The sequence below is a fragment of the Xenopus laevis genome, chromosome 3L (genome assembly GCF_017654675.1).
Source record: "Xenopus laevis strain J_2021 chromosome 3L, Xenopus_laevis_v10.1, whole genome shotgun sequence".
In the NCBI taxonomy this organism is placed as follows: Eukaryota; Metazoa; Chordata; class Amphibia; order Anura; family Pipidae; genus Xenopus; species Xenopus laevis.
The window spans coordinates 6,888,069-6,915,079 of record NC_054375.1 but is presented as its reverse complement, the minus strand read 5'-3'; the positions used below and the strand labels follow the sequence as shown (position 1 = coordinate 6,915,079).

Here is a 27,011-nt window from a genome sequence, read left to right as displayed (position 1 = left end):
CCCAGGTTGCACACATTTGCACCCAGTACAGTATCTGGGCAGGGTTGGTCTATGGGACCTTGTGGACTAGACTTAGCAGAGTGGGCAAATGTTAATTTTTAAATGAAATTGTTCTTGAATACTTAACATTTTTAAATTTTTTTGACATAGACACCAAGTCTTGGGGCCCTTTGCCATTGAATGGAAGCAGCATGTTAGAAGAAATCCAAAACCCATCAAAAACAATAGCACCCGATGAAGAGTTTAAATTCTCCCTATCATCAGAACTGGTCTCCACTAGATTCCTCACCACCCAGTCACCAGATCTTTTACAAACCGGAAGTTTTTCAAAATCGATTTTACCAAATTCCAACAGCGATGTTTTGGTGGACCAAGTTTTACAAGACTCAATCTTTGAATTTCAGTGGACCACATCTATGGCCGCCTCTCACGAACCATCTTATTCAGAGGCCATAGATGTAGCACCTCTGCTGAGTTCTACGGTCCTTTATTCTTCAATCACCAAGGAAACAGGACACTCCACCATAACTCTAGATTCTAGTCTAAACAATCCTTCCTTTATTTCTCCAGAACACACTGTGGCTACCTCTGCTGCAATTGCCCTTGAAGCATCTTCATATGGAGAACATTTATCAGTATCACCAAGTTTAGAAGAGTGCAGCTCAATTATTTGGACAGACATATTGTCTGACATTATTGAAGATACACTTGGGGGTTCTAATGCACAGCCTCCTACTTCTCTTGATGCCCCAGTAAGCCAAAAGACTATCAAACCAACTGAAACCAGCTCAGAGGATGCCAACTTCCTTACAAGTGGAAATGCTTTACAAAGCATATTTTCAGTATGGCAGTCAACTGCTCAAGTTTTTACCCCCAGCCTTTATATGTCTTTGTCATCCACTCCCCTTGACTCTAATGGTATAGATTTTTCTAGCAGTCCTCTGGTGACAAGCGGAGATGAGAGCTTCACGGTCATTTCTAGTCCTACTTCCACTCTAGCTCATGAGACATTGGATCTTGGTTTGAATGTTCAAGCTTCGTCCAAGCTTGAGTCAATGGAACATTTAGAAACCATATCAATGAAACCATCAGTATTGACTGGAGAGAACTTTTTGACCAGCATGGTGGCAGACATGGAGGTTGAAGAAGAATCCACCCGTGAAATCTTTGTCAGAGTCTTCCCTTCAACGTCTTCTTGGCAGCTGGAGAGTTCGGTAGCTCCCATGGATTTCTCAAGCTTTTTAGATACCAGCTTTATGGAGACACCATCTTCCACCCTTCTACAGTCCCTCAGTAGAGAACTGGAACCACATGATTTGTCTGTACTTGGCAACACAATGGCCATATCAACTTTTATGGACTCAAACTTTTATGCCACTGACTCTTTGGAACTGGAATCACCCTTTGCCTCTACTGTTGATACATATAGGACTCTAACGTCCCTCGATCAATCTCTTTTTGAAACTGTGAACGCAATAAAAGACACGGCATCCACCAATCCAGAATCTGTTTTGTATTTTAGTGAAACACTGTTTCGTCTGGAAGAATCAGAGACTATTTCCCATGTGTTCTCTTCTCAGCAGCCTGTGGTTTCTCTTCTTGAACCAAGCAACACGCTGCCTTCATCTCCTGAAGAAATAATTACATCCATCTCTCCTTTGGAATTCAGTGAACATCCATCTACCTTTTCTCAGGGCTCGTCTGCTATGATATCAACATTGGAATTATTTCTCAGTAGCTCTGTACTGGAGTCCAGTTTATTATCGACAGTGGACACTATGGATATTGCACCTTGGCAAACCTCAACCCCTTACACAGTTGCCTCACTCACTCCATTTTCCAGCAGTGGCTGGGGAGAGAACAGTTCAAGTGTCTTCTCAGAGTCTTCAGAGCTTTGGGAGGCAACATCCTCCTTACAGTTGGAGTCTGAGTTTCTGTATACCTCAAGTTTTACTGGTGCTATCTCCACACTGCTGCCTTTGTCCCCGTTTTCTGATGCAGAGACTGTGGTGACGTCGATCTACACTTCCAACTTTGATGATTATGCCAGCAGTGACCTGGATACAGAAAGTCCTCAGACATCTCTAGTAACAACTTTCTATTTGAACTCATGGATGTCTGTATCCGTATTTGATGGAAGTACAGTTGTTACTCCAGAAAACACTTTGCAGACACAAGAACTAAGTGTAACCCCGACAATAAACTTATCACCCACCTTAAGTGAACTTTCCAGCCTGTTAGAGAGCTTTGGTGATATGTCCATCTTGAGCCCAACAACCACCTTACCCTTGTTGCCCACAGAGAGTATATTGAGTACCCTAAGCCTTCTAGATACCATAAGTGATATGCCCACCCTAAGCATTGAAACCACCTTCTTCTTACCAACTTCTGTACCATTCAACCTGAGTATCCCATACACAGTCAGTGAGATTTCATCCACTTCATTTTTACTACCCACATTGAGTGAAGCTCCTACTTTAACCATGTCATACACCAGCAGTGATATACCAGCCACCTTACTGTTACCAACCACCTGGAGTGTACAGCCCAGTCTGAGCATACCGGAAACCTCCAGTTACATACCCATCCTGCCAACAACTTCATTGTTAACACCAAGCTTCAGTGTACAGCCTTCTTCCACTATCAGTGATATATCAACCATCTTGCCATTGTCACCAACTCTGAATATAGAAACCAGCCTCAACATGCCAACCACCTCCATTGTAACCATTCCATCAACCTTGGTCTCACCACCAATCATGAGTGCTCCCTCCACCTTCAGCATGTCATCCACGGCCACTGACATATCAACGATATCCATACCAACTACTTCACAGGTGTCACCCACCTTGGTTGTAACTCCAGTTGAGACTGTGCAATCCATTTCAAGTATAATGTCCACCCTAACCATCTCTTCCTCTATCAATCTGTATTCCAGCACTAGTTTGCCCATTAACCCTAGTGCTCCTCATACTTCAAGTATCATTGTTTCTCCGACCCGTAGCTCGGCTGCTACTGTGGCACCTACAGCATCTACACCAAATCCACCTGCCAATACAGAGGTTCCTAGCACTGTAGGAACAGTCTCTACAGAAGCAACCAAATATACAAGCCCATCTCCAGGGCCTACAAAAACTCCTTCAACATCTGTTCATCCCTTTACATCTCCAGCTGTACTCACAACGTCAGCTCATCTGACCACGACCAGGTTACCACTTGTGTGTGATGTCTCCAATCCTGAACCATATCTGGTTAAAGCAGGTAGAGTACCTTTCTAGTCTTTTATTCATAATAGCAGAGATCTCATGAGAGGACATGGGGGTTGTGGGCTGAGGGTAGCTGTTGCCAGTATGACTTCTGAGTGGCCATATTTGTATTTTTTTTCTAGTTCTAACCAGAGGTGCCAGCATAGAGAATGTTACAGAATCCATAAAGGAGCTACTATCCAAACACTTGAATCATTCAGTGGAGTTGGAGGTGAGTATAAACAGGGGAGAATCAAGATGTCACCCCCCCAGATTCCTCTTCATTGAGTCAAACTGAAAATGTCACCCACTACTGTAAGGGGTGCAGAGCAATACAGTGTTTTTTTAAATTTGAAATTAATTAGGTTAAACCTGTTTGGGCTTTAAATCAACAGGTTTACACTCTGGATCCAGGGTTCTCCTTCATGGTCACCTCTGGGCCATATGTCTACACGTCAATAGCCATTGGAAACATACTGAGCTACAGCATAGGACTCTCCCCATCCTTCCTTACCCTAGAGACGGCGAATATAGGGCTTGACCAAAGATTCCAGCTTCAGACTGGTGAGATCCTTCATAATTCCATGGGATTATGGGACCTTGAAGAACAAGGCTTTATAGAGCAATTCACATACCCCATGACTTGATTGTCTCTTTCTCCCCATCAGTTCTCCAGTTTGTGCCGCAGTCAGTTGACATCCGCCTCTGCACCTTTAGTGAACAGATACACAAGGGCCTAAGTCTAGCGATGTATGAAGTGAGAAAGTGGCGCCAGGAACCGGATAATTTCACTGTGCAGGTAACATCTTCCCAAGTGCCGACTGGTGGCTGGGCCAAGGCATGACAAAACTATACTCAATACCATTATTTCTACTTCAGTGGTTGTTGAAATTCAGTCCCTTTCCAGCGAATATTATCCTTCTACTACTATAGGTACCATCTCTCCCTACTATACCTGCTATCCCACAGTCACACTCCCTTCCCAGAGACTATTATCCACTGTTACTATAGGCACCATCTCTCCCTACTATACCTGCTATCCCACAGTCACACTCCCTTCCCAGAGACTATTATCCACTGTTACTATAGGCACCATCTCTCCCTACTATACCTGCTATCCCACAGTCACACTCCCATCCCAGAGACTATTATCCACTGTTACTATAGGCACCATCTCTCCCTACTATACCTGCTATCCACAGTCACACTCCCTCCCAGAGACTATTATCCACTGTTACTATAGACACCATCTCTCCCTACTATACCTGCTATCCCACAGTCACACTCCCTTCCCAGAGACTATTATCCCACTGTTACTATAGACACCATCTCTCCCTACTATACCTGCTATCCCACAGTCACACTCCCTTCCCAGAGACTATTATCCCACTGTTACTATAGGCACCATCTCTCCCTACTATACCTGCGTATCCCACAGTCACACTCCCTTCCCAGAGACTATTATCCACTGTTACTATAGGCACCATCTCTCCCTACTATTACTATACCTGCTATCCCACAGTCACACTCCCTTCCCAGAGACTATTATCCACTGTTACTATAGACACCATCTCTCCCTACTATACCTGCTATCCCACAGTCACACTCCCTTCCCAGAGACTATTATCCCACCTGTTACTATAGACACCATCTCTCCCTACTATACCTGCTATCCCACAGTCACAACTCCCTTCCCAGAGACTATTATCCACTGTTACTATAGGCACCATCTCTCCCTACTATACCTGCTATCCCACAGTCCACACTCCCTTCCCAGAGACTATTATCCACTGTTACTATAGACACCATCTCTCCCTACTAATACCTGCTATCCCCACAGTCACACTCCTTCTTCCAAGAGGATAATTATCCACTGTTACTATAGACACCATCTCTCCCTACTATACCTGCTATCCCACAGTCACACTCCCTTCCCAGAGACTATTATCCACTGTTACTATAGACACATCATCTCCCTACTATTACTGCTATCACCACAGTCCACCTCCCTTCCCAGAGACTACCCACTGTACTATAGACAGCACCACTCTCCCTCTCGAATCCCTCTATCCACTATCCACAGTAAGTACCTGATTGCCCGCTTCCCAGAGACTATTATCCCACTGTTATCTAGCACGACACTCATCTCCTATATACCATGCTATCCAACAGCCACAACTCCTTCCAGAGAGCTATTATCCACTGTTACTTATAGGCACCATCTCTCCCTACTATACCCTGCTATCCCACAGTCACACACATCCCGAGTCCCAGAGAACTATTATCCACTGTTACTATAGACACCAATGTGCTATCCCAAAGTCACACTCACCCTTCCCAGAGACATATTAATCCATCTGTTACAACCATGATGACACTGGCACCAGTCTCTCCCTACTCTATACCTGCTATCCACACGTCACACTCCTCCCTTGCCCTAGAGAGACTTATAGAGATATGGCACTGTGTACGCTCTTATAGAACAGCACCATCTCTCCCTACTGTATACCCTGCTATCCCCACAGTCACCACTCCCTCCCGCAGAGACTATTAATCCACCTGTTACTATAGGCACATCTCTCCCTACTATAGTCTGCTACTCACAGTCACACTCCCCTTGCCCAGAGAGCTATTATCCCACCCGTAACTACTATAGGACCCAATCTCTCCACTACCTATAACTGCTATCCACAGCTCATCCAACAATTTCACTACCTCTGTACCACCAGAGACTATTATCTCCAGCTGTTACTATAGACAGGCCCTCTCTCCCCTACACGTATACCTGACTATCGGCCACAGTCACGACTCCCTTTCCCTCAGAGACTATTTCCCACTGTTTACTATAGGCACCATCTCTCCCGTACTATACCCCTGTATCCCACAGTCACACTCACCTTTCGCACGAAGAGACTAGTTATCCCACTGTTACTACATAAGACCCAGCATCTCTCCCTCACTATACCCTGCTATCCCACAGTCACACTCCCTTCCCAGAGACTATTATCCACTGTTACATTATAGGCACCATCTCTCCCTACTATACCCGTGCTATCACCCACAGTCACACTCCTTCCCGAGACTATTCTGCTATCCACTGTTATCTATAGCGCACATCCATCTCCTACTATATACCCATGGCTATCTCATCACGTCAACTCAGCACCTCGCGATTGCCACATGGAGACTCAGCATCTTCCATCCGAGAAGCCCCGAAACTGTTACTATAGACACCATCTCTCCTCCCTACTATACCTGCTATCCCACAGTCCACATACTCCCCTTCCCAAAGACTATTATCCCACTGTTACTATAGGCACCATCTCTTCCCTACTTATACCTGCTATCCCACAGTCACACACTCCCTTGCCCAAGACTATTATCCACTGTTACTATAGACACCATCTCTCCCTACTATACCTGCTATCCCACAGTCACACTCCCTTCCAGAGACTATTATCCACTGTTACTATAGGCACTCATCTCTCTCCCCTACTATGCTTGCTATCCCACAGTCACACTCCCTTCCCAGAGACTATTATCCCACTGTTACTATAGACACCATCTCTCCCCTACTATACCTGCTATCCCACAGTCACACTCCCTTCCCAGAGACTATTATTCCACTGTTACTATAGGCACCATCTCTCCCTACTATACCTGCTATCCCACAGTCCACACTCCCTTTCCCAGAGACTATTATCCACTGTTACTATAGGCACCATCTCTCCCTACTATACCTGCTATCCCACAGTCACACTCCCTTCCCAGAGACTATTATCCACTGTTACTATAGACACATCTCTCCCTACTATACCTGCTATCCCACAGTCACACTCCCTTCCCAGAGACTATTATCCACTGTTCCTAGAGACAGGGGTGAATCTCTGGTTTTATTAGTGATGATATTTTCTGTTTATATAAATGCCGGTATAAATACAATGCTACTATGGCCATGCAGTAAAATGATTATTTTCCGTAGATACTGAACATTACTTCTGCCTCCCGGGAAGTTGTTTGGAAAGCACCTGTGACTGTCTCTTATGCAGTCAGGGATCAAAACGGCTTCCTTAATGGCTCCGATGTCAGCGACCAATTGCGGAACCTCAGCCTGGTGGAATTCAGCTTCTTCTTGGGGTTTCCAGTTAAACAGATAGCTGAGCGTAAGTTCCTTTGGTTTTACAGGTGTTGGAACAGGGGTTGTGGACAAAGGGCACTGAGGCAGGAAACTAAAAAGAAAGCATCATATTGGGGGGTCTTATACTAACTAACAGTACTATGTTAAATGAATGTCAAATATAACAGTTATAGAGACACTACACGGTTGATATAATTTGTATTCTCTATGTTTCTTTGCTGGCCGTGATCAGCATCTCTGTACCCTCAGCTCGATGTGTCCCCTCTGCTCAAGGACTCCTGGCTGCGTACAGGTCAGTGTCACATGACTATCCAGTCACAAAGCTTTGGATTGGTGTTAGTGCTCAGCGCTGCTGCTGAGAACTGTGCTGAGCTCTAACACCCCCATAGAAAATAATGGTGTTTCAGTACTCAAAGCAAATTCCGCATTTATCTCTCTGTATCCTGATGGCAGTTTTGCTGGGGGTGATGGAACAGCAGCTTCGAGATGAAACGTTTCAGGCTGACATGGAGCGGAAACTAGCTCAGCTCATCAGCGAGGCGAGCTCCCAAATACGCCGGTGGAAGAGAGCCAGCTTCGCGGGGAGCAGAACAGTGCAGGTGAGACCCCCCCAAGTCCGTCATCTGATTAGACAGTCCCAGTGCTTCATTCTTTAAGCGTTCATGTTTAGGAGGTTCCCCATGTTCCCCCATAATGAAATATTCATTAAGGCAGGGTGTATAACTGCTTCTATATCAATATTCGGGTTCTCCCAGGTAATTGAGAGTAACAGATTAATAAAAACTGGGTGACGCAGTAACATATGACGATTAATTAATACAGATTCCCAAGCTGCTCTATTGTAAAGACATGGCGGCTGCAGCGCCCCCTGTGTGTCCCCCATTAATAGGGACATTTCTCTTTCTCAGGTTGTGAACGTCTCCCGGCTGGATGCTTCCGAGGGCCCGGTGCAGCTGGTATATTTCGTAGAAGATCAGTCCGGAAATCGCTTACCTGCCACCGACGTCTCCACCCTGATTAATGAGCTCAATATCCAGCGGGCGGCCATTATTCTGGGATACCGCGTGCAAGGCATCGTGGCTCAGCGTGAGTAACCTCGTACCTATTATCATTTGGTTATTATGGTATAGACTCCTGAGCTGGTTGAATGAAATAGAGTGGAATCATTATTCTTTTCTGGGACGCCGCAGCCCTCAATCAAGCCCAAGAGGCCGAGCGACAGGCTCAGAACCTGTGGATCATCGTGGGAGTGGCGGTGCCGGTGCTGGTGGTGACAGTGATCATCATCATCCTGTACTGGAAGTTGTGTAGGACGGACAAGTTGGATTTCCAGCCGGACACAATGAGTAACCTGCAGCAGCGACAGAAGGTGAGAGGGAGGCTGGTCATACTCCTGTTCATTTTATAACATATTCCTTCTCTGTATATTGATACCTGTCGCATGAGCCAATAGGCAAGAGTAAAACCATGCATTCTCCAAGAGCAGGGTTAAAAAGAGGAATATTGCTTCATTGTGGTTTAGTGCCACCTGGTGGCTGGACAGTGTATTGCATAAAGAAAGGCCTCCGGGAAACTAAATTAAATCAGTTTTTGCATCACAGAAAGTGTCTCCAACACAAGGGCTGAACTCTAATGCCCAACGCACAGCTGATTGTCAAGATCCCCCCGTAACTGTGAATCTCTGCCTCTCTCAGCTACAGGCCCCCAGCGTTAAGGGCTTTGACTTTGCTAAACAGCACCTGGGGCAGCACAGCAAAGAGGACGTCCTTGTGGTCCATGAGCCCCCGCCTCCCATTCTGCACGGACCCCTCAAGGATTCCACCCCCTCGGAGAATGGGGATGTCCCCACCCCTAAGTCAAAGGGCTCGTCGAAACCCCCCAAAGGGGGGCACAATCGGGGGAGGTAAGAGGGGAAATATTATTACTGGTAGAAATTCTGTCTATATCTGTTGCCATATTGTGTCAGGACTTTCTTTCTGTCTGCTCCTCTGTCTGTACCATCTTCCAAATGCTGTATATCTGTCTGTCTGTCTGTCAAACATATACCTACCAACCTCCCCTAATCCACACACCTATATGCCTGTGCTTTTGCTTAACTACCAGTCTGATATTCACCTTTCCCAACCACTTCTCATTCCCTCCATCTAGCCTTTCCTCCCTCTCATCCTCACACCTACTCTCCATACATCCTTTGCTTCCAGCCCTCCATAATTCTCCATTCTCCTTCGACCTCTTTCCATCTGTCCCTTCCTACCCCTTTGCCTCCATCGCTCCTACACTCCCTCCATTCACTCCTTCCTCTGTCTTGAATCCCATCTCTCCCTCACTTAACCTGGCATTCTCCTTCTACCCTCCACCCATTTCTCCCTCATATGCTCCATTCACCCCTCTTTCTCATATCTGTCCCTCCTACTTTCCCATCCCTCCCTCTATCCATCCACCTTCTCTCCTACCCTTGAGCCTTCCCTTTCTCAAGCCCTTTTTCTCTCTACCCATTCCTATCTTGTACCCTCCATCTATTCCTCCCACTCACCTTCTATACCTTTCTGCTACCCTCCATTGTCCCTTCTACCCTCTTCACATTGGTCAATTCATGTTCCTTCATCTCTTTGTCCATCCCTCCCTGCATCAATCCATTCAACCCTCTCTCCATCCCTGTCTTCTACCACTGTCCCTCCATCCGTTGGCCCCTCTTCCTCTTGACTTCTTTCTCTTCCTCACTCCATCTGCCCCTTCTTCTTGGCTTCTTTCTCTTCTTCACTCCTTCCGCCCCTTCCTCTTGGCTTCTGTCTCTTCCTCACTCCATCCACCTCTTCCTCTTGACTTCTTTCTCTTCCTCACTCCATCTGCCCCTTCTTCTTGGCTTCTTTCTCTTCCTCACTCCTTCCACCCCTTCCTCTTGGCTTCTGTCTCTTCCTCACTCCATCTGTCCCTTCCTCTTGGCTTCTGTCTCTTCCTCACTAAATCTGCCCCTTCCTCTTGGCTTCTTTCTCTTCCTCACTCCATCCACCCCTTCCTCTTGGCTTCTTTCTCTTCCTCACTCCATCTGCCCTTTCGTCTTGGCTTCTTTCTCTTCCTCACTCCATCTGTCCCGTTGTCTTGGCTTCTTTCTCTTCCTCACTCAATCTGCCCCTTCCTCTTGGCTTCTTTCTCTTCCTAGCTCCATCCACCCCTTCCTCTTGGCTTCTTTCTCTTCCTCACTCCATCCGCTCCTTTGTCTTGGCTTCTTTCTCTTGCTCACTCCATCTGCCCTTTCATCTTGGCTTCTTTCTCTTCCTCACTCCATCTGCCCCTGTCCTCTTGGCTTCTTTCTCTTCTTCACTCCATCTGCCCCTTCCTCTTGGTTTTTTTCTCTTCCTCACTCCATCTGCCCCTTCCTCTTGGCCTCTTTCTCTTCCTCACTCCATCTGCCCCTTCCTCTTGGTTTTTTTCTCTTCCTCACTCCATCTGCCCCTTCCTCTTGGCTTCTTTCTCTTCTTCACTCCATCTGCCCTTTCATCTTGGCTTCTTTCTCTTCCTCACTCCATCTGCCCCTTTGTCTTGGCTTCTTTCTCTTTCTCACTCAATCTGCCCCTTCCTCTTGTTTTTTTCTCTTTGTCACTCCATCTGCCCCTTTCTCTTGGCTTCTTTCTCTTCCTCACTCCATTGACCCCTTCCTTCTGACATCCCTCTGTTCACCTAACCACCAATAAGTGGATACACATCAGGAGAGATGAGATGCCAGGTACCAGTGCATAGGATCATTCCATGCGATGTGCAATTCTGAAGGAAACACTACAAATATGAAACTCCTCTGTAACTTATAATATCCTTATATTTTACAAGAGGGGATACTTTATTCACAATATAACCCCTTTATGTATCTCAGCAGGGTCACTCCGTCGGATGCAGGATCCATTGCCAGCGATGCTTCTAGTGGAAAGGAATCAGCTGAAGAAACATCACTCAGACCTTCTGCTCCACCACGAGAACCCAAAATGCACTCAGCGGCCATTGGAGGTGAGTTGCAGTGTAATAAGTACAAACCTTTGTTACCCCATATGCTCAGCGAGTGTCACAGCCAGTAACAATGGATTTAAAGGGAAAGCAAAGTTCTGGGATTGTATGTAACGTGCAGTGTTTCTGCAGAGCTGCCCATGTTCAGCAGTGGTACCGAGCAACACTCCTCGGCCTCTATCTTTGAACACGTGGACAGGATCTCTCGCTCCTCGGAGGTCGGCCGCCGCCTCCCCAGCAAGATCCAGCTCATCGCAATGCAGCCCATAGCCGCACCCCCCATGCACGGACTGTCTGTGGCTGAAAGAGAAGCCGAGGTCAACAAGATCAACAGGGAGGTGAGTAACCTAGTAACCACATGCTTTGGGGAACCCTGACTTTTAGACTTGCTGCTCCCTTTCTCATTGGTGGGAACATGGCCTGTTTAATGGTGTGATCTCTCTCTCTCTGGCGGCGCAGATTCAGACCACTCTCAGGCACAAGTCAGAGATAGAGCACCACCGCAACAAGATCCGCCTCCGCGCCAAACGCAAAGGGCATTATGAGTTCCCCTTGGCGGACATGGCGAGCATTATGGACACCAAGGAGCGGCATCGCATGTACCGCAAAGCTCAGATGCAGTTCGATAAAATCCTGGATCCGGTTAGCGGGATGCCAACTGTCTTTATAGAGCCGAGGAAGAGGTGAGCTTGTTGCTGATTGGTCGATAAAAGTAAAGTTAAAGCAAAGGAACCCTTATCAGCAATTAGATTTGAGTACAAAGCAGACGTTTGATTGGATAAGGCCTCTGGGGGAAACAAAACCGTCACTGACCTGGTAGAGCTTTGCCTGGGACCACTGCAGGTCATGATGCTGGAGCCTTTGTGGAGGCCGAGCCACTATCCAATCAGAATCCTGCTTTCCCTGCCTGAATAACGGTGGGTGTGTTCACTTATCTCACAAGTATCCTGAATGTTGCATTTTCCTTGTCTGTACCAAATAGCTCCCGGTCACGGCGCTCCCCCAAACAGAGGCGCAGACAGCAAGGATCTGGAAGCCCCCCAGATGCTGACAGGGATCGCTTAATTACTACTGACAGTGATGGGACCTACAAGAGACCCCCAGGGGTCAGCAACTCCGCCTATGTTGTAAGTACTGTAATGTAAATATGGTTCTTGTATTAAGGGGAAATAATCCTTTGCAAAGAACATTGGACTTTGATATCTATTTCTCTGTAGTCTGACCCAGACCTCCCTTCTGACGACCCCACTCCTGTTTCCGACCTGGGAAAATACCCTGGCTCCCCCAATCGCATTCCACCTCCCGCTCAGTATGTTCCACCCCAGCCTTCTATTGAAGAAGTCCGGCAAACTATGCAGTCCCTGCTGGATGATGCATTTGCACTGGTGACTCCCAGCAGCCAAGGGGTTACGGTCCCAGGGGCTGGACAAGCTGGAGCCACTTCAGGGCAGCAACCTGCAAACAGTACTCCAGCCCACAGCGGGCGAGGGGCTAAACCATGGGTCTATCCCCCTCAGCAACCATCTCAGGTAGGTTTAAGTATGTTGTCAGCTTATCTGTGACTTCTAATATCCTTATCATTTACAGTAGGGGGTACATTAACCCTTATAATACATGAGTGATACTCAGAGTTCCCTGTATAACTCAGCCTGCAGCCTTGTGCCTTTATATGGTCACAGAACCCCTCAGTGACTTCTAATATCCTTATCATTTACAGTAGGGGGTACATTATCCCTTATAATACATGAGTGATACTCAGAGTTCCCTGTATAACTCAGCCTGCAGCCTTGTGCCTTTATATGGTCACAGAACAACCCCTCAGTGACTTCTAATGTCCTTATCATTTACAGTAGGGGGTACATTATCCCTTATAATACATGAGTGATACTCAGAGTTCCCTGTATAACTCAGCCTGCAGCCTTGTGCCTTTATATGGTCACAGAACAACCCCTCAGTGACTTCTAATATCCTTATCATTTACAGTAGGGGGTACATTATCCCTTATAATACATGAGTGATACTCAGAGTTCCCTGTATAACTCAGCCTGCAGCCTTGTGTCTTTATATGGTCACAGAACAACACCTCAGTGACTTCTAATATCCTTATCATTTACAGTAGGGGGTACATTATCCCTTATAATAATATAATAGCTCCCTGACCTATATAAGTGCCGGATTTCAGCAATTTAGTCCAGTGTTTTCCAGGGTTGCTCGAGTAAAACTAACTGCCGTATGAGACAAAAGTCGTTTTTAGAGTCAGTACAGACGTTGCAGAGGGAGGGCTGTTCCCGCTGGCAGGTGCAATTCTGAGAATACAGAGGAACCAGCCGCTTGCCCAGGGGCCTTTTCTATATCAGGAACGGAAATAAAAGCAGATTGTTGTGCAGTCACTGAGGCTTGAGAAATCGCTGCGTTCGCTAAGTAACCCCAGAGGCACCTCCATGTCTCATTCTCGTCTCATTTATTTACTCTCGCTCGCTCTCACCCTATAGAAACACATAGATATAAATCGTCGTGGACATTTTCTCTGTACTGGGTCACGCTCAGGGTTTTTTTTTATATCTTTTAAGATTTGTTTTTTCTCAAATAACAACATTTCTCTTTTCTTTCAGAGGTTCCCAGAATATGGTATCCCCCCGGCAGCTGCCCCCACCCATCTAACAAGGTAAATACCCCACGGCAGGAGTTATTACTTCTCACTCTGTTGGCCATGTATTGCACTCTAATTACCTATAGCGACCAATCAGTTCTTTGCTTTCAATTGCTATAGGTGACTTATAAGTACTACCTGGTGATTGGTTGCTGTGGGTAATAAAGGCAGACTTTACCTTCAGTATTAAAGAACTCCTCCCAGGTGGCCTTGGAGGCCTGTACCTGTAGGTCCAACTCTGAGGGTGGCACCTTGTTGATGGCCATATTGCGTTTAGAGGGCAGTTTATTGGACCAATGAACTCATAATAAAGTTGATAGTGGGGTCAGGGGTTTGTTTTACTTGGCTCAAATCTATTTATTCTTCATCTGGGGAAAGGAAGGATGAAACTGTGGTCTGGGGGTATCCTTTGCTCATATGCCGAGGCATGGGGGAAACTGTAGGCTGCATTTCTTTTTATTACAGCGAGGGAGATCAGGGAAAGATGGAAATTTCCATGTAACTCATGTTAGAGCAAGGGCAGAACAGCAGCAGCTTAGCCAGTCACAGGCCATTAATTTGGGAGCTGTACTTGTGACTGATTCCAAACACAGATTAGCCTGTAAAATTTCCAGCTTCTGTTCATATACAGAAAAACTGCATACCATAAAACTATCCCAACATAGGTATTCCCCTGTACTAAGCACAATTCAGCAGGAACAGTCCCCTAAGTTCGCTCATAGTCTGTACAGAGAGATCCCATAAAACTATGGCAGCATAGGTATTCCCTGTACTAAGCACAATTCAGCAGGAACAGTCCCCTAAGTTTGCTCATAGTCTGTACAGAGAGATCCCATAAAACTATGGCAGCATAGGTATTCCCCTGTACTAAGCACAATTCAGCAGGAACAGTCCCCTAAGTTTGCTCATAGTCTGTACAGAGAGATCCCATAAAACTATGGCAGCATAGGTATTCCCTGTACTAAGCACAATTCAGCAGGAACAGTCCCCTAAGTTTGCTCATAGTCTGTACAGAGAGATCCCATAAAACTATGGCAGCATAGGTATTCCTCTGTACTAAGCACAATTCAGCAGGAACAGTCCCCTAAGTTTGCTCATAGTCTGTACAGAGAGATCCCATAAAACTATGGCAGCATAGGTATCCCCTGTACTAAGCACAATTCAGCAGGAGCAGTCCCCTAAGTTTGCTCATAGTCTGTACAGAGAGATCCCATAAAACTATGGCAGCATAGGTATCCCCTGTACTAAGCACAATTCAGCAGGAGCAGTCCCCTAAGTTTGCTCATAGTCTGTACAGAGAAATACCATAAAATTCTACCTGGTGATAACCCCCTTGGCTCTCACTTCTCTTCATTAGAAGCCCTGGTTTTGGTTCAGGCTTCCTACTCCCAGCAGAAGTGGCTGAATCTCAGCAGACTGAAACCTCATATCCTTCCAGAGGGCTGTTCCCAGAGGACGTCTCTTCTGTAGCAAGACCCCGGCCGCTGGGAAGCACCGCAGGTACGTTAGGTAGGGTTGGGCAGCTGGAGTAGTTGTGGATATTGATGGAGTTCAGAAATTTGTTTGAGGGTGTTACTCAGGGCTCTGGAGTCCTACATATATCCTCTGTTTTTAAAGGAACAGTTACACCAAAAACCGAACGTGTATCAAAGTAATTAATATATAGTGAATAAAGTACCCCCTCTTGTAAAATATAAGGATATTATAAGTTACCGAGGAGTTTCATGACCATATAAAAACACGAGGCCGAAGGCCGAGTGTTTTTATACAGGTCATGGAACTCCGAGGTAACTTCTAATATCCTCATATTTTGCAACTGGGGGTACTTTATTTATTATAATACACAAATTTCAGTGAGTCATGTGACAGAAATGACATCAGAACTCACCGTTTATAACTGATGACATCAGAACTCACCGTTTATAAGGATATAATTTACAGGATATTCATGGCTTTTGTGTATTATATAATATATAATAATACTGTTGTCCTGCACTGGTAAAGGTTGTGTGTTTGCTTCAGAAAGACTACTATAGTTTATATAAACAAGCTGCTGTGTAGCCATGGGGGCAGCCATTCAATCACAGGATACACAGTAGATAACATAAGTACTAGGGATGCACCAAATCCACTATTTTGGATTCGGCCGAAAGATTCGGCCGAATATCAAATCCGAATCCTAATTTGCATATGTAAATTAGGGGTGGGAATGGGAAAATATTTTTTACTTCCTTGTTTTGTGACAAAAAGTCACACGACTCCCCTCCCTGCCCCTAATTTGCATATGCAAATTAGGATTTGGTTCGGCCTAACAGAAGGATTCGGCCGAATCCTGCTGAAAAAGGCTGAATCCTGAACCAAATCCTGGATTCGGTGCATCCCTAATAAGTACTACTATAGTTTATTTAAACAAGCTGCTGTGTAGACATGGGGACAGCCATTCAAGCACAGGATACACAGTAGATAACAGATAAGTACTACTATAGTTTATATAAACAAGCCGCTGTGTAGCCATGGGGGCAGCCATTCAAGCACAGGATACACAGTAGATAACAGATAAGTACTACTATAGTTTATATAAACAAGCTGCTGTGTAGCCATGGGGGCAGCCATTCAAGCACAGGATACACAGTAGATAACAGATAAGTACTACTATAGTTTATATAAACAAGCTGCTGTGTAGCCATGGGGGCAAGAGAACAAAGAAGGATCGGCACACAGGCATTCAAATTTGCAGTGTTACCTGCTCGTTTAATGTGCGGACTGCCAGCAGTCCGCACATTAACGATCAGGTAACACTGCAAATTTGAATGCCTGTGTGCCGATCCTTCTTTGTTCTCTAGCATAAGGGAGGCTGCCGGATCCTCTGGGATTGAGCACCGGGCTGATCTGGTGAAGGGTGTGCGTCGGTTCTCTCTAACTTAGCCATGGGGGCAGCCATTCAAGCACAGGATACACAGTAGATAACAGATAAGTACTACTATAGTTTATATAAACAAGCTGCTGTGTAGCCATGGGGGTAGCCATTCAAGCACAGGATACACAGTAGATAACAGATAAGTACTACTATAGTTTATATAAACAAGCTGCTGTGTAGCCATGGGGGCAGCCATTCAAGCACAGGATACACAGTAGATAACAGATAAGTACTACTATAGTTTATATAAACAAGCTGCTGTGTAGCCATGGGGGCAGCCATTCAAGCACAGGATACACAGTAGATAACAGATAAGTACTACTATAGTAGATAAATAATGAAGACCAATTGAAAAGCTGATTAGAATTGGCCATTCTATAAAATACTAAAAGTTATTTTATTAACCACCCCTTTAAGGCAAGCTTTGCCTCATGCCAAAATATTGTTTATGTGCCAGAATGGGGCCCCTGATGCACTGGCTACACAATTAGATGGTGAGGAGGGAGGGGAATGTGGGGAGAGCAGTGACATCTGGGAAGTGCAGAATGGAAAGTGAAAGTAATTTCCTGCCTAAGGCATACAGGAGGGGCAGACAGTATATGATTGGCAACTGAGACTTTTAAACAAGTTTATAACGTATGGATGTTTTAATAAAAAAAAAGAATTTGGATTTCATGTTTAATTAAAAGGGACTTATACAGAATTTTTATGTCTGGGTGACAGGTCCCCTTTAAATTTGATTATCTTTAATGCTTGTATTTGAAGTTATTAGGAACCAGAACATATTTGGCGACTTCGACTCCAGATAACCAGAATTTCTCCGGACTCCGACTCCCCATCTCTTGTGATAATCCCTTTTCTTTCTCTTTAAAGGTTCGCCCCAGATTCACCAGCTGACACAAGTTGGCATCGCCAGCAGAATGGGTGTGCCATCCATAGACCAACCATCTAACAGGGGTGGACAACAACCAGCATTAACTCCAAGCTGGTCCTCCTATTATCTGCAAGAGGAGGAGACTCCACGGCACATGCATCAGCGCGAGCATGTATGTGGTGGTCCTCATGGGGCCCTTATTCAGAAATGACCCTACTTCTTTCTTAAGCTTTAGGTCTTAATTGATCATAATGATCATAAGTGTAGACCCAGATGTCCCTAATTGCTTCATAATTCATTTTCAGAGTCACCCACATGGACTGCAGGAATATGGAGTGTTCCCAGGCAACAGAGGTCCGGCCCATCAGTCGGTGGCCACCTCTCATCTCCAACCCTCCATCTGTTACCCCTCTGGCTCAGCAGAAGAGTTTCACCCCAGCCACTCCTCAGCCTCCCTCATTAAGGCCATCCGGGAGGAACTCCTGCGCCTATCCCAGAAACAAGCGGCCGTGACCAGTTACCACAGTTGATAAGGGCTGGGCAGGACGGAGAAGTAGCTGCTTCCCATGGAAGCCAGAGGATGGTGGGGAAGTTGTTTGAGGAACAAAGGAACATTTTATAGGACAGTGAGTTGGGTCAGCAACATGTTCAAAGACATTGCACATTACACTGATCTGTAGCCCAAGTTTACACTGTCTCGTGCACCTACCTGCCCTCACCTGGGTAGGTTATGGATTCTACCCTTGGAGGAGACCCATGCACTGGAGAATACTGGTGTGTATATCACTCTTAATGGTGAACCGTAGGCGTGTGGACTCTGGGGTAGACTCTGTCCAAGCTGCACATTAATTCCACAGTCAGTTGTCCTCAATGGAGATACCTTTGCCATAATAACACCAGCATCCCTGATTCTGGTCGGGCATCTTGGCACCCATAAGTGAATATTCACCTAGTGTCACAACATGTCACACACTACCAGCAATGACAACACACAAGTGTTCAGTAGGGTGCAGTTTTATGACTTCTAGGATAAGGAGCTGAGCCCAGGGAAATTTGGGGGACATATTTTTTTTAAGATGACATTTTAATATCCCCAGAGTTGAGTTACATTAATTCATCTGCTTCAGCTCTGGGGGGCTACAGAGCCAAATGATCAAGTTCGTTTTAGGGTCTACAGATTTTTGTTTATATTCAGCCTGACCCTAACCCCCAGCTTGCCAACCTGTGCCCAACCTGCACCACTTTCCCAGACCCATGCCATTGGCTAAGTTTCTTGGTCTTTGGGTCCTGTGCATCACTAGATTGTTTGTCTTGCATTTGGAACATATCTGGCAAGGCAAAGTCTGACTATTGAGAAGGCCACTTGAAGGTGGAAACTTTGTTGGCCACCAAACGTAACTGATTAGAGTAATCTTAATTACTCTAGTTTTTACTCTAGGTTTTGTCCAAGTAAAACTACTGCTAAGATGGTGGGAGTTAGCGTTCAGGAACAGGCAAAGGAGCCCTTTGAATGTTTGGGTGTTGTAGGTCAGCAACAATTAACCTTGTGTTGTCAAATTGTTTATGCCACACTACATTGGGCCATAACTAATAGTGTGTCCATCCAAACAGTTTAGTCAAGGCTCTCGAGACATTGAAGTCATTTGTTTGCCTAAATGGAACATATTGTGGTGACATCTGTGCAGGAGATGATGTAGCTCCAAGGTACCTTATGGTTCAATACCTAGTGGCATCACCAAATTGCTTTTAAGCTTCACTGTACTGTTGTAGACCCCTGACTAGAATGACTAACCAAGGTCCATAAATGGTGGCACATTCTATGGTGGTCTTGTCTTAGTCTTAGCAAGGTCAAATTCTATTGCTCCAAGGTCCTCTCAGTAGAGTCATCAAGGTTTATGAATGTTGGTACGTTCTCTGGTTCTGCATTTGACCTAGTACCAAGATACTCTTGTGGTCATGTATCACCAGCATACACAAATAGTGTTGTATAGAATTGCCTCACCAAGGATTGTGAGTCTTGTTAACATTATCCAGTACTGCAGGACACAGGACTAAGGTACCCTTGTAGTCTTGTTTTAAGCTTGGCCTCAACAAGGTGCATGACTGCAAGAAACATAGGACCAGGGCACCCTCATGGTTCTCTACAAGGTGCATGAATGGTTTGTTACTCCACCTTGAGGTTACAGTTGTCCCCTAGTCATGAGAAGAAGCAGGACATTATCGATCTCATTGTCTTTCTGTAACGGGCTGAGAATTCTTGTTTCCTTGACTAGGGTTCAGTAATTTTACTGAAACACTCACTAGCCTTATTATACAGCAATAACTGTAGAAACCACCATGGACCTTACCCAGATGCCCCAAGTAACCCAAGAAAACCCAATCACTGGGGCAAGTTAATAGAAAGGGCAAGTTCACCTTTGTATTAACGTACATATGTTACAGATGTACCTATTTTACTCCACTTTTTAGTTAGTCTTCATTATTTATTTTGTGTAGTTTTAAATTATTTGTGTTCCTATTCTGCCTCTTGCAGAAAACCGTTTATGTTTTGGGGGCCACTACCCAAGCAACCAAACAGATCAACCATGAGGGTTCATTCTTTTTTTTAATAGCTGATCTTCTTTTAGGGCCTTACACTTTTGATCTTCCATTCTGGCCTCCAAACTGTCAGCCGCCTAGGGGCAAATTAAGTAGTTGTAGTTGAACAACCCTTTTAAGCCTAGTGCTGGGGCCACCACTCTGCACGCTATTTGCCCTGGAAGTGTGCTCCAAAGCCAGTGGTTCTTGATCATCTTTAAGTAGGACTAGCTGGTGGTTGGACTTGATGAGCCCAACTTATGGTGTTCTTCATTTAATGCTTGTGTTATCTTGATCTTGTGGGGAGGCTTCTTAACTCTCATTTTGGCTCTTTCTAAACACCTGCTGAGTATTTACCCCATGGGGTGAAGCGTGCAAACAAAGTCATGCAAACCAAGAAGGTACCACCATTCTCTTGGGATGACTTCTCAGCTCTCACTGCTTCCTTAACCTCCTTATTAATTGTTTGCGACTTTTCCTTGGCAAATCTACATCTCCTGGCAGCTGAATCAATGTCTATACATAAAAGTGGTGGCAACTACTGTTCTCTCCTTGGCCCTTTGGTGTCCCTAAATCCTTGAGTAGGGTGAGGAACATGTCTTGCTTGGGCCAACAATGAAACCATTCCAGTAATGCCAAAAGCATACAGAATATAAATGTTCAGTTACATTATTTGTCACCTATGTTCATTAGGTGTAAGGCAAACGTAATTTATCTGGTGGCCAACACTGGCCATTAAATAAACACAATGATCTCTTGGTCCCATCAGGTGTTTAATAAGCTAGATACCCTCCCTAAGTTAGTTTTATAGAACCCCCTTCACCCTGGTACTGCCCTTATGGCTGTTTTGCTTCCATAGTGGCTGTATAGGTGGAGGTGAGGGACAATACAAGGACCCATGGGAATAATGAAAACTGGGGGTTTGGGAGACAAAAAATGGAGAGGGGATGAGAGATAGAAGAAGAATGAAGATAAAGGCAGGTTACAGAAACAAAAGGTGAGGAAATGAGAGAGGGAGTGTCAACAGATCAAGTTGGGGAGAATAGAGGAGCAAAGAATAGAAGGTGAACAAAGAGAAGGAATGAAGAGAAGTGGAATGTTGAATGAATACATAAGGTATAGCACATCCCATTGGCAAGCCCTTATCCAAATAGAACATGACCTAGAACGTCCAACCAACAAACCTCAAGCACTTTGGATGCAAGATGAGAAGCCTAAATGCAGATTTCAAGTCCGAATTAAAGAGGAGGAATTAGTGGAAGAAATGTAGAGGAACCTCAACTCAGGAGATCAGCAATAGAAATGAGAAAAAGTAATAGGGCTGTTCAGTTCAGACAAATTAGCTTTATGTTTATTAGAAATGGACCTTTCCTCTTCCTTTAAACCATCAGGCTGGCCAGTCTCCTAGACACCCCTGCTGAAGAACACTTAGGGTGATGCTTGAGGCGAATATGTAATTGCTGCCCTAGATATTCTTGGAACTTTGACTAATACGCTTATATTTCCCTCTATTGCTTTCCATTTCATGAGCTATGGGGACACTGACCAAAGATTGGGCCTTTAAGTGGGGCTTGAATTGACAACCACTGGTTTGGGGCTTCACCAGTTGAGTTGCCTTCTGGGTATGAAAGGAGTTGCATGAGCCTGAACCCTGGTCCTTTTTTTTTTTGGCACAACACCCAGGGGTAATGCAACTGGGGTGTTATCAGAGGAACCTGCCATCCTACCTGGTGGCATCTCCTTGCTTAGACACCCCATTCAGGTTCTCCACCTAGGTATCAACCCAGCCATTCATTCATCTCACCTGCTCTGCTCTACTGGGTTTGCACCTTGCTTATGGCTGCCTTTATTTTTGCACTGCTCATTGGCTGGTTCCCCTCTTCAACAATATGAACAGGGACCCCTGCCTCCGTCCAACCCGCTGTCAACCTGGCCCAAACTAACTGATCAGGTTGGTAAACACTGTTTGACTAATTTATACACAAGGCTAAGCTATCCATACACACACCAATAGGTTTTGTACAATAATTGCAACATGTATGGAGACCCGATATCCAGGTACTATGTGCTGATTGGACCTTTGTGTGACGGTCATTAAAGCAACATCCAGTTTTCTGTTCTTAATGGTTATTTACTGTAAGAGGTGCTGGTCTCTCTCTGTCAGTGAAGAGTTAACTGTGGACCCCTCCCCCATTTAATTGTATTTGGGGGTTAAATTCCAGATCACAATAATTTTTGGGTTTGGAGGAAGAGATCCCACTGGTGTCTGTGTGCAACGGTGCTGGATCTACCGGTCTGTATTTCCATGTAAAAGACCTGTTGGAATAGAAACTACTTTGGAGGGGGTGGGGAGGGCAAACTGGCAGGTCCAGTTCTGGGGGTGTGGGCAGGGGGGGGAGTCCCGGGATTTGCTGTGATCTGAGTTTTGCAGAGTGTGATTTTATTTTTTACGTATAGATGTTTTTTAATGTGCACGTTCAGTAGAGGGGTCTCGGCTGGTTATCAGTGATAGTAGCACTTGGGGTCTGGCGCATGTGATAAATGATTAAAAGTAATAAAAAAACTCAAATCAAATGGGAAAAAAAGTCATTTATTGTTTGTATTTCTTTACTGGACCCAACTGGAGACTGATACAAATTGAAGCTTGTTTCTGTTTCTCTCCCCCCCCCACAAAGTTATTTATTTTCAAAATAATAATATTACAGATCAGATCATAGTTGGGAATCCAGTGCAGTGGCTGCTGAAGCACAAATAGAGTAACATGGCCTAAGTGGGGTCCAGTCTGAAGGTCAGTTAGGGGGAGATTTGGGGTGAGTTGTTATTTGTACCCTGGGTACCCCTGGAACTATAGCAGGGTGACTGTTACCCCAATGTTTCTATATATCTGTAACCTTGTTATGAGCTAAGGGGGCCCAGTCTGAAGGCCAGTTAGGGGGAGATTTGGGGTGAGTGTTTATTTGTGCCCTGGGTACCCCTGGAACTATAGCAGGGTGACACGCCAATGTTTCTATATATCTGTAACCTTGTTATGAGCTAAGGGGGCCCAGTCTGAAGGTCAGTTAGGGGGAGATTTGGGGTGAATGCTTATTTGTGCCCTGGGTACCCCTGTAACTATAGCAGGGTGACTGTTACCCCAAGATCTCTTGAACTGCTAAGGCCTGTGGAGGTTGGAGAACATCATCAGATAATTGAGGGAAAGTCCTTGTGTCTCAGGATCAGGTCACGTCCACTTTACGCCGGTTGATACTTTGGCTCATTGGGGTGAAGATTCATAACTTTGCCGACGCAGTACAGAATAAGCGTGAGAAACCACAAGCTCCAGCCCACGGCGGCAGCGATCCAACCGTAACTGTCGACTCCGGGGATGCAGCAAACACTGGCCAAACTGCAGATATCCTGGTCTGGGGGGGGAGAAGAGAAAGTGTAAAGAGAGGCAACTCCATTATAGGGACAGGCACCCACACATGAGAGCACCCATTCTGCTAGAGCACCTACCCTATTCCCTGACAGTGGCCAATGGGATTTCTGTAAATATACCAAATAAAAGCCCTATAACCTTTAGGACTGACTTATATAAAATAAAGCAAACGCGGTTCCTTACCCGGACATTGCAGGAGGCTGTTTATAGATCCCGGCGTTGTCTCCGATACTGTAAAACAAAGAGGTGAGTGTGAGTGTGCGCTGGGGTCTGTAGAAAACGGACACAAGCCTGATGGACGAGGGGCATAAAAATGATCATTGTAGATACTGACACCAATCATTAAAGGTTTGGTTCACCTTTAAAGGAGAATGAAAGCTGCCGAAGCAGTTGATTGCCAATAGATTTGCCACAATAGTACAAGCTATAACACTATATATAACACTATATTTATTCTGCAGAATGCTTTACCATACCTGAGTAAGCAGTTCTAGAAGCTCTCTCTGTTTGTTTAGGACAGCAACTGCCATATTAGTTTAGTGCGACATCACTTCCTGCCTGAATCTCTCCCTGCTCACTTATAGATCTGGGCTCAGATTACAGGAGGGAGTGGCGAAAAGGGAGTGGGAGAGAGGAGCAAACTGAGCATGCTCAAGCCCTAGCCCTGGAGGTTTAAGCTGAAAACAGGAAGTCTGATACAGAAGCCCATGAGTACACAATAGAAGGAAAGAAATGTGGTGTTTCTTTTGACAGAGGACTCAGAGCAGCATTACTTTGAGGGTTTACTGGTGTATTTATATAGACCTTTCTGATAAAGCTTACTTAATTATAGCCTTTGCTTCTCCTTTAGTTAACGTTTAGTATATGGCCAGTTATAAGCAACTTTTCAATTGGGCTTCATTATTTATTTATTTTTTAGTTTTTTAATTATTTGCCTTCTTCAGCTAACGATTTCCAACTTTCAAACAGGGGGTCACTGATCCCATCTAAAAAACAAAGGCTACAAGTTTATTGTTATTGCTTTTTATTACACATCTTTCTATTCAGGCCTCTCTCCTGTTCATATTCCAGTCTCTTATGCATGGTTGCTAGGGTAATTTGGGCCCTAGCAACCAGACAGGTGAAATTGTAAACTGGAGAACTGCTAAATAAGTCACACAAATAATATAAAATGAAAACCAATTGCAAATTGTCTCAAATATCCCTCTTAATATCATACTAACAGTTAATTTAAAGGTGAACAACCCCTTTAAGGATACTTGCTTCAAAAGACTGTCCCTATAGTTACGCTCAACACTGGTGCATCTGGTGCCCCCTTCAGGCTGGGGGTAAATTGGGGGCTGAGAATAACTTCTGGGACCCAGCACAGTGGGCCCTATACCCCTCCCCCAAGCTCTGCTGCCAGATTTTTGGGGAAAGTGTCCCATTGCGGGCTGGGGGGATTTTTCAATTTTTCTTAAATGTATTCAATTATATAGGCACCCAAGAACCACCCCCAAAAGCTGCTGCCTTAGACACAGGCTTATGAACAGCAGGGGGAGCCCCCGCCTTACTTCCCAGCCATGCAGAACTCAAGCAGCTTTGTTTGTTTCCCTGTAGAGCAGTCGGCGACTGTGTAGAGATTTGTATTGGATTTTATTTTGCCTTTACATCCCCTTTACTGTTTCCAACTCCAGCTGCAGGGACAAAGATCATGGAGCCAGATTTAAACAGATAAACTGGGATTCTATTTGGAGGATTATTTTGCTGCAGCCACTGGTTCTGCAGAGTTGGAGCAAGTTTGTATTAAACAATAGTTAAACTATAAAATCCACATTAGATTACATGACAACACAGGACCCAGTGCAGTCTGTATATTCTGATTATTAATCAGTCTTGCTGTATCGGCTTCTGGCAGATATTATTTGACTTGTGCTGTTTTGATAATTTATGATGATTCCTAAGCAGCACAGATCACACTGAGCATGTGCACAGTCTTGGTCTTGCAAAGATGTATAACAAAGTTACAAGATGGTGACCCCCTGTGGCCAACTTTGAAAACATAAATCATTTGTTTGATTAGGCTTGTGGTGCAGTAAGTTCATGTTTATGTTTAGTATACAAAATACAGCATTTCTAGCCTTATTCTATTTTAGACTTTACTTCCCCTTTAACTGCTAAGAACACTGTCTGTCCCTTTCTGTACTACTGGTTCTGACTCTTGAAACTACTGTTTCAAATTCAATAGTCATGAAAATAGAAAAGGGACAGGTTTTTGGGTGGCGTTTGCCTTTAGTTCTCTGTACCTCTGGCGCTGACAATGTGTTGGTGGAAGGAATCCAGGGGACAGAATAGAGGGATTGCTCTACAGCAGTGCTGTCCTACTTATTCCATCGGCCAATTTGGTCTCATACAATAAGTCGGATGGGCAGATGAAATTTTGGAGCAGACTTGTGGCTTTTAAAAACCATTGAAGGGCCACATCTGGTCCACGGGCTTCTAGTTGGACAGCTCTGCTCTATAGGAGCCTGTTATAGTGATTTAAGTCTTAGATTGTAAGCTCTGTGGCCAATATTGGAAGACTATGTTCACTTCTGAATTAAAGTGAATGGAACCACTGATAGTGATTATTATTATGGCATCAAGGAGTCCCACTCCCAGCCAATAGGCCTGGCACAGCAGGGGGGGTGTATGGGTATAAGAATATTGCACTTACCTGATGCCACCTCACAGGCACCCAGTAGCCCCAGGAACACAAGCGCAGTCACAGGCTTCATGTTTGGTCTCTTCTCTGAATCTGTAATGAACTGTCACCTTCCCACCCGCACTGGGGCACCAACCTGCTTAATCAGGATCAGGGAACTGGGAGGAGTTACTTTGGAGCGCTGAGACTAAGCTCCTCCCACCAGACTCACCTTTTTCACTAGCAGGTGTCGCAAGGACCAAGGGAGTCAGAGCCGGAGGGCCCAATATGGACCAAGAGGGGGGTTCAGACATTATGTAGAGGGGAAGGGGTTATGGGTAGTGGGCAGGAAGGATCATATACTATTGCACTGGGCTGTAGGTTTATACTTTCTGCACGGTTGGTTATGACTCCTGAAACAATGCAGCAGAAACTCACAACTTCTCTAACATTGTTTCAAGAGTCAGAACAAAAGAAGGGATAAGCCAAAAAAACACTTTCATGAAAACACTCTAATATCAGGACTAGAGAGGA

General features: G+C 45.1%; 2 protein-coding genes across 3 annotated transcripts in view; one reads left to right on the top strand and one right to left on the bottom strand.

Annotated features, from left to right (window-relative positions):
• kiaa1549.L (KIAA1549 L homeolog) overlaps positions 1-20,281 on the top strand; it is a 38,163-nt gene extending 17,882 nt beyond the window's left edge. Inside the window, exons 2-20 of one of the 2 annotated variants that reach the window (XM_018240878.2) lie at positions 151-3,261; positions 3,389-3,477; positions 3,641-3,809; positions 3,914-4,044; positions 7,228-7,408; positions 7,616-7,675; positions 7,837-7,982; positions 8,292-8,469; positions 8,574-8,752; positions 9,078-9,286; positions 11,255-11,382; positions 11,512-11,717; positions 11,839-12,062; positions 12,362-12,506; positions 12,597-12,908; positions 13,992-14,044; positions 15,387-15,529; positions 17,820-17,992; positions 18,126-20,281. In XM_018240878.2, coding sequence (XP_018096367.1) covers positions 151-3,261; positions 3,389-3,477; positions 3,641-3,809; positions 3,914-4,044; positions 7,228-7,408; positions 7,616-7,675; positions 7,837-7,982; positions 8,292-8,469; positions 8,574-8,752; positions 9,078-9,286; positions 11,255-11,382; positions 11,512-11,717; positions 11,839-12,062; positions 12,362-12,506; positions 12,597-12,908; positions 13,992-14,044; positions 15,387-15,529; positions 17,820-17,992; positions 18,126-18,350 — 6,062 coding nt within the window. In that variant the 3' untranslated portion in view covers positions 18,351-20,281. Of the gene's footprint in view, positions 1-150; positions 3,262-3,388; positions 3,478-3,640; positions 3,810-3,913; positions 4,045-7,227; positions 7,409-7,615; positions 7,676-7,836; positions 7,983-8,291; positions 8,470-8,573; positions 8,753-9,077; positions 9,287-11,251; positions 11,383-11,511; positions 11,718-11,838; positions 12,063-12,361; positions 12,507-12,596; positions 12,909-13,991; positions 14,045-15,386; positions 15,530-17,819; positions 17,993-18,125 lie in introns of both variants that reach the window. The other variant, XM_018240877.2, reaches the window with a different exon arrangement.
• A 2,690-nt stretch (positions 20,282-22,971) lies between these two features.
• On the bottom strand, positions 22,972-26,667 carry LOC108704370 (transmembrane protein 213). The gene is made up of 3 exons (XM_018240876.2): positions 26,511-26,667; positions 23,999-24,046; positions 22,972-23,798 (listed from the first exon to the last, which is right to left on the bottom strand). The coding sequence occupies exons 1-3, from the start codon at positions 26,569-26,571 to the stop codon at positions 23,629-23,631; spliced, it is 279 nt and encodes a 92-aa protein (XP_018096365.1). The 5' UTR covers positions 26,572-26,667; the 3' UTR covers positions 22,972-23,628.
• Positions 26,668-27,011: the final 344 nt, after the last annotated feature.

Coding starts and splice junctions, on each gene's coding strand:
- LOC108704370 (XM_018240876.2), bottom strand. CDS start 26,571: ATGAAGCCTGTGACTGCGCTTGTGTTCCTGGGGCTACTGGGTGCCTGT. Junction 24,047..26,510: donor TGCCTGTGAGGTGGCATCAG/GTAAGTGCAATA, acceptor TTTGTTTTACAG/TATCGGAGACAACGCCGGGA. Junction 23,799..23,998: donor CAGCCTCCTGCAATGTCCGG/GTAAGGAACCGC, acceptor CTCCCCCCCCAG/ACCAGGATATCTGCAGTTTG.